General features: G+C 34.4%; 1 protein-coding gene across 1 annotated transcript; it reads right to left on the reverse strand.

Moving 5' to 3' along the window:
• Nucleotides 1–205: 205 nt before the first annotated feature.
• Nucleotides 206–7,498, reverse strand: LOC132563199 (beta-1,4-N-acetylgalactosaminyltransferase bre-4-like). Its single transcript, XM_060227951.1, has 6 exons — nt 7,225–7,498; nt 5,796–6,028; nt 3,220–3,407; nt 2,349–2,471; nt 1,582–1,686; nt 206–347 (listed from the first exon to the last, which is right to left on the reverse strand). Exons 1-6 carry the CDS (start codon nt 7,496–7,498, stop codon nt 206–208), a joined length of 1,065 nt encoding a protein of 354 aa, XP_060083934.1.
• Nucleotides 7,499–7,748: the final 250 nt, after the last annotated feature.

Consider the following 7,748-nt stretch of genomic DNA (forward strand, 5'->3'; position numbering starts at 1 on the left):
GGCACATCTGAATTTGGATTAATATACAACATTTATACATAACAATAGCAAGACTATAGCCGAGACTCATGCGGCGGTTGACATGATTACCTGCCTATCTAATGAATAATAGGTATGCGAGTCTTTGTCCTGAAACTCGGTATCATGTTTTAATGTGTAAACAGAAAGAACACATACCACTAGCGCTGTCTGTTTTAATTCATAACTATATGGCGTAATCTTTCTGGTCTATTTCGACCTGGATATTAGTATACAGCGTCCCCCTGGTTATATTTAACACTTTATATTTCAGGCTGTTGATCCCGTCAGTTTTCATTCTCTTAGTAGCAGCAGCTAGCAACGTCACTCTGAAGAAAACATGGCGCATGTTTTAGAAATAAACAACGTCACGGGATAAAAAAAACAAGGGAGATTATATAGACATAATGGAATCTAAATTCAGACACAAATTGAAGCTATGGAAAAAATAACAAATGGAAGGTTTACGCCGAGACCCCTTAAAAAGTACAAGGATAGTAAGACAAGCCATAGACAAGCGATAGGAAGAGAAAACGGATGTGATATAATTTGATTCGTTATCGGGGTCTGCTCTATCGGCCCTGGTCTTATCTTGATGGACGAGAATGCTAGGTCATCTTGAGCAGAGGCGACGGTGCAGGCGACATTGAAGTATCTAGAGCAACGGCAACGGAGCAGTCACTAGAGCAAGGGTGTAGGAGCATTATCTAGAGCAAGAGTGACGAAGCAGTGTCTAGAGAAAGTACGACGGAGCTGTACCTAGAGCAAGGGTAACGGATAATTATCTAGAGTAAGACGACGGAACAGGTTCTAGACGAGGGCGGCGAAAAGTATCTAGAATAACGTCGTCGAAGCAGTAGCTAAAGTAAGTGCAATAGAGCATTACCTAGAGCAAGGACAACGGGAAAATAACGGAACGGTATCTCGAGAAAGGCGACAGAGTAGTATTTGTATCAATGGCAACGGAGCAGTATTTAGAACAAGTACGACGGAGCAGTTTCTAGAGCAGGGGCGACGGAGAAGTGCCTTGAGCAAGGGTGACGGAAAATAATTTAGAGCAAGGACAACGGAGCAGTATCGAGCCGACAGTATCAAAAGAACAATGACGTTTTCAATGATTATACAAAAGACGACAAGTGTATATCACTTTTTATCACAAACTTAGAGTTAGATACAGTAGGGTCAAACAATGAATTAAATTACAGTATAGAGCTGTTTCGTCCCTCTGGGACTCATCACTGAAGATAAGGGCTAAAATTTGGAAGCGATCGAAAGAAAAGTAATAATTTAGGTCATCTGGTAATTTGTATTCTTATATGAACACATAGAAAAAATCTTTTGGCCAACATAAACAAAATCTACTGTGAGTCAATTATTTTTCGCGAGGGATCATATTTCGGATTTATTCATTATCAAATGTATTAACAGTATAAAGTCAGCATGGTTCTCTCGAATTCATGTATTCGCTAACACAGTAGTCCCATTCTTCGCGAAATTAAGTGCTCGTTAACATAAGATTTACAGCATATAGCAAGTGTCATGGAATGCTGTAATCAAACGTACCTTTTAGGATTAGGCATATTGTGTTTTTCTTTGGTATGCTTTATCATCTTGTAGCGCGAAATCGTCATACTGTATCTTTGTATCTTCAAAGAGGCATTCCTTAATCTGAATACAAGGATAAATATGAATTATTACAAAATCAGAATAAAAAATCATCCAGCACTTGTGAGTCTGAATCACTTGTAGATTAAAAATCTTTCTAGCGGCTTATTCCTTTATTTACAGAAGAAAATACTGACATTTTTACAGATTTTTTATATCCGACCTCAAAATCGGCGAAAGTAAAAACAAATATGAACAAAACAAAGATTCACAAGGAAACTCCTGAAAACGTACAAGGAGAATAAGACCATGTGTTTCGGAAGATCAAGCATTTTCTCCCTCATCGACGTCACCCACTTTGTAAATTCTGGTGAATCAGAGTAAGTAATATCATGCTTCTTAATCAAAATAAGTGAAACAACAATGGTATGACTAGCTATGTTAATGATTATCAAACACATCCAACACCAAATCGTACCACAACAAGCCAAAAATTTTCATAATCTTCATCAACCTGCATCTCTCGAAACTCGATTAGGTCATTTGTCAGTTGCCGATATTGTGCGCGGAAATCCTAATATTTAGAACAGGCCCTGAATAACCATCACCTTCGACATGTAAGCATCATAGTTGAGCGTGCTGGGCCCATTTACTTTATGTACATCGATCGATACCACATATACAGGTGAGACAACACATCAATAATTGGTGTTTAGACACAATACCTGGCAGATAAGTCGTCATCTTCACCACCCCAGCCAAAGTACAAGTTGGAAAAACCATTTATTATTTCAATATCATTTTGTCGTAGTTGAGTGACTCCACCGGCAATGGGTTGATAGGGCAGCCTTAAAGGATAAGGATATTAGATTCAGTATAATATAGTAGATAGTGATATTGAATGTATAAAATATGATACGTTTTGTCGTTATGGATGGTGTTTTGTGGTACATTTTGTCGTTATGTACTAGGAATGAGGTATTTGTATCGTGTGATGGTTAAATGATACTTTTGTCAATGTGCTTTGCTTTTGTGGTACCTTTTCTCGTTGTGTGTTGTCTGTGTATGTTGGCTCAGTTGTACTGTGGTCTTTGTGTGCTAGTTAAATCATATCCTCATCGTTCTGCTTTCGTTTTCAGGGGCATTTTGGCATTGTGTGTTGTCTCATTTTTTCTCTTATTTTGTTTTTGTTTTTTATCTTTATGTATGTGTTGGAATTGAGGTCCATTTTATCATTGTTTTCTGTTATGTGGTACATTTTGTTGTCAGGCGTAAGTTTTCATGCACATTTTGTCGTTGTACTGTGTTTGTGTTGTATTTTCATTTTGATGTGTGTGTACTTTTGCTGTACAACTGTCTTTATATTATTTGAACATGTTGTTATGCATTATTTTTTCATGGAATGTGTTCTTTTATCGGTACACTTTGTCACATTTGAAGCCATATTTTCATTTTGTGTTGTCCGTTGTCCATTTTGCGTTATGAATTCAGTTACGCAATGCCGAATTTGTAGCCAAAATCATTGTGCTAAGCCTTTAAACAAACTTCTGGATACTCATGTTGCACTATCATTCAATCATATTATAAGTAATGTACCTATAGTTGAATTTATCTATGGCTGCTGAGAGGTGGCGTGGACCATTTCCACAACCGTAGTAGATACGATCGTCTTCGGGAATGAGGTCAACGTCATGGAAAACAAAACATCTGAACTCTGCAGATTTCATTGCCTCGACGTATCCAATATTCATCAGAAGTCCTCTGTTGAACGTATTCGTTCCAGCCTGAAAAGAAATTATAGATATTCTATAACTATCTTCATCCATCATAGTCCTTCAAAATTATGTTCTTATTTTTTGTTAATGGATAAACCATCAAATTTCACTTCTTCATATCTGTAAAACACACGTGAACCAACTATACAGTAAGTGTAGGATAAAACGCCAGACCTCACGCGAAAATGATTCATTTGTCGTGAAACTATGGATTTCTTTGTGTCACACTGAGGTTACGCAATTTCGCGATTTAATTTCTGTATCCTAAAATCAAGTGACCCATCTTGTGCATGTGGTACCCCAACTGAAACAGATCAACATTTCTTTTTTGACTGCCCTGGATATATTAACCCTAGACAATGTTTATAACAAACCCTAAACAACCATAATCATAACCACTATGAACTGAACTGTTTTGCATAGCTGACGAATCTGTACCACTCACATCAATAAATCATTTATGCTGTAGTTAACAATATTGATGATACAGAAAGGCTTTAATGTCCAATGTTTGATACATATTGATATGAATTGAACTTATAGAACAAATCTAAACTACGACAAAATAGAAAAGAAAAAGATATCTTTCCATAGATATAGTTAATTCAACTTTCATTAATCATGAGATGAGTACAGTTTAACAGCTATTTACCTTTTCCCATTATTATTTGTTCTTTCTGATTTATTCACAATATTTCAGTTATCATCTTATAATGAGGAAACAACTCTGAATAGTATAGTTCTCTATCTTGGTCTAAATATCCTTTTATTTAGAATAATAATCCTTTGATATCAGAAAAATGTGCTTCATGTGTACTTGCTCCCTCATTGAAGTGGGAGATGGCTTACTTTTATTTCATAGACATTCTGGCCCAAACCACTTTTATATGGGAGAGAAAGTACATGTAATGCACATTTAATATAATCAATATCATAAGACATAGTCAATTGGAAAGCTGATGGATTGTTAATTATCTTCTCATAATCATTAAATTAAAGTGTAAAAATTAACAGAATTGTTTCCCAGAATCTAAAATTGACGAGTCCGTCAACATTACATTTATGATTGTATGTAAGTTATGTAAAGTTTATATGTATGTGTGTATGTATGTACGTAAGTTTATGGTGTATTGTGTATTATGTTTATGTTTGACTACCATGTTGTCTTGGGAGAAGACTATATAAATCTGATAGTAATCAGGTGTACTCCTAATTCTGTAGTCTATCACGGAAAGTATAAATTGTATACAACAGTATTTTGTTTAGGTGGTATAATGCAAATATATGTTACAACTAACTGTAATAGTAATGTAAACCCTGATATCTACAAACTATTTCGGGGTTATTAATTTCCGAAAGTGTGAAAAATCATAGTAATTGTATTAATAAATTATTAGAGTCCGACGCATTTGGAGTGAATACTTGAACAATATTGAATTGTTTATACAGTATGACAGGGATGAAGCTTATTGATTTCTTATGTTAGTTTCTATCCATACAATTACCGGTAACCGTTTTCCTCCTGCTAGGATACGTACACAGGGGTTCATGAACCGTGACAAAAGTGTTTACGTATACACACTATATACCAGTGTTCCGCTTATTGAACAGCTTGTGGCGTAACGCTGGTAATGCCATCACCCTTACATATACGGTATATTGAATATAAGGCACCAAGGAAACATGTTTATGAACTTTATTTTATTATTCATTTTTTTTTTTTATTTTCTTATAGAATCATACCGGTTAGAACCAATTAGATTAAAATTTGTATTGTTTTGTCTCGTTTCAGAATATCTTATTGATATAAACAATCAATATGATTAGACAGCGGGATTAAACCTAAATAAGTCTTCTCCCAATACAACAAGGTGGTCAGACATAAACATAATACATCATAAACATACAATCATGCATACATACATATATACAATACAATACAATACATACATACATACATACATACATACATACATACATACATACATACATACATACATACATACATACATACATACATACATACATACAAAACACACATATAAACCTAACATTGCATCATACAATCATAAAGTTTGTGTTGACAGGCTAATTAATTTTGTATTGTTTTGTATGCTTGCTTGATTATTATTTAGTTTTATTTATTTCGTGAGAATGAAATTGATATTCAACCCCAGATACCTCGAAAATAAAAGAATAATAAAAACATTGCTTATTTCATGACTAAAACAATATTAACCTTTTTTGTTCTATTTAAGAATATTGATAGGCAACCGTAGAACAAGGGATGAGGGACAAGATATAACTTCGTATCCTGTTCGCGTTAAAAACAACCATGTGAAACATCAAACAACTCACTTTCATCATATAGTTTTAACCAGTGTGTGATCATCTTACCTGTTCGATAACGAAGATAGTATAGTTCAGCTGTTGTCTCGTCAGCATTGGATGGAGATTGTAGAGAAGCGTACGTAAATGTGATGCCCTGTTTCGGTAGGGTATCACTATAGCCACTCGTTGGTTAGTTCGACATTCCTGAGGTTCGAAGTGTCCACCTGGCATTAGATATTTCAGTTCCAGTTCCGTTTTTTCCAAGTATGGGGATTTTTTGTATGTTGCTAGAGGACCAACTATCAACATGCAACCATTAGATTAATACGATACTCAAAGAAAATTAATGAAATGGTAATAAAAAAATATTGATAATTTTTCAGTTGTATCGGTCTGTTGTTTATGTTTAATATGGTATTGAAAATTGTCATTTTTTTATGAATAGTCCCATCTTACATATGTACATATTAGATACATTTACCCTCATTTGTTTAATTAGTTTAAAGAACCGATAATACAATGGTCCAGAGTCCAATGTCCGTCTGTCTAAGTTTATATACATACATGTATTTGCATTCAGGTTGCGTAAAATAGAAAATACTCCAGTGCATAAATTGACGATGGGACCCAATGTTAGGTTTCGGCCAAATGAAGTTACAAACACCTATCGTTTTTAAAATACTTTTTATTTCGTTTTCACAAAAGTATAAAGATATTTTTGTTACCAAATTTTGTGCCAATTGTAATTAAAAACCCGAAGACTCAGGTTTTGAATAAATAGTGTTTCTCTTTACACTGTAGGCGGTATTCAGTGTTGGCAACTAAGGGAAGCAAAGATAATTACTTTGTGAAGGGAAGTTAAGCTTTAAGAACAGATAGTAGATCACAAATCTAACAGAGTGGTGAAATGCGATAAGGAATAGACACAGAAGAAATTAAAGTTAAGCAATTATTTATCAATCATCTCTGGAACCTGAAAAAAAATGTAACATGACGAAAACACACATTGTTCAGGATTACAGGTATACTCCGGCTTCAGGAAATAATTGTAATGATGAAGATTTATCCTAGTACAGCCATGGAAGTTCGCCTGACTTCTTGATTACTTAAGCTCTAAATAATTGTACAAAACGTCCACAATTGTATATCACCTTTAAATGAAATTTATAGGCAACGTTATATACCAATTAACTTAGTAAACTGCACGTCATAGTTATCATGTCCTTATAGGGCTCGTCAATGAAGAATACGATATTCATATATATAAACAATAAGCCGCTGTACGTTACATTTTACCAGTATATACACAATTTTATATCTGACACGCTTAGAATATATATGTATGAAATACAGATAACATCATATGATAAACGACAAATTGCAAAGTTCAGTTTTTTTTATTAAAAGTCTTAGATTTGGATAATTCGTTTCAGTGCCAGTTCTCGATTTAAAATTCGATAGTTCATCATTATGTCCATTAAAATAATATACTTACCAAGTCTTGGTGGGTTTGGTGAACATTCAGGTAAGTAATCTGTCCAGTTAGAATCTCCATGAGCCGCATCGATAGTCACAGACATATCTTTCATTTTGTACGTCATTTCCAGATGTTTCCGTATTGCTCCACTGTAATTCTTGATCAGCACTATGCTATTTAACAATCGAATATGTTGAGTTTGCGCCAACCAATAAAATATAACTTGAATAACTATGAACGCTGTTATTAGTAAAGTGCATACTCTTATTATAAAATCCGGCTTGGAAGCCATATTCTTTAAAGGAGAAGTCGAATATCTCAATTTTGTAACGTTGACACAGTAATCGTATAAAACACGAGAGATTGCTAATTGCCGTCCGATGATTTATTTATGATTGCCTGAGTATTTCTGTCGACAATACAGGATAACAAATTCATCCGCGGTCACGTTTGGTTAGCCAAACATTACTTACAAACGGGATGTGACATGCCTTCGGATATATTTCATATATTTAATGTTTTTTTAAAATGTGTAACATCTG

The sequence above is a fragment of the Ylistrum balloti genome, unplaced genomic scaffold (genome assembly GCF_031769215.1).
Source record: "Ylistrum balloti isolate Yb309-2 unplaced genomic scaffold, AGI_CSIRO_Ybal_v1 Utg371636, whole genome shotgun sequence".
NCBI lineage: Eukaryota > Metazoa > Mollusca > Bivalvia > Pectinida > Pectinidae > Ylistrum > Ylistrum balloti.

Coding starts and splice junctions, on each gene's coding strand:
- LOC132563199 (XM_060227951.1), bottom strand. CDS start 7,498: ATGGCTTCCAAGCCGGATTTTATAATAAGAGTATGCACTTTACTAATA. Junction 2,472..3,219: donor ATAGATAAATTCAACTATAG/GTACATTACTTA, acceptor TTATCCTTTAAG/GCTGCCCTATCAACCCATTG. Junction 1,687..2,348: donor GATGACGACTTATCTGCCAG/GTATTGTGTCTA, acceptor CCTTGTATTCAG/ATTAAGGAATGCCTCTTTGA.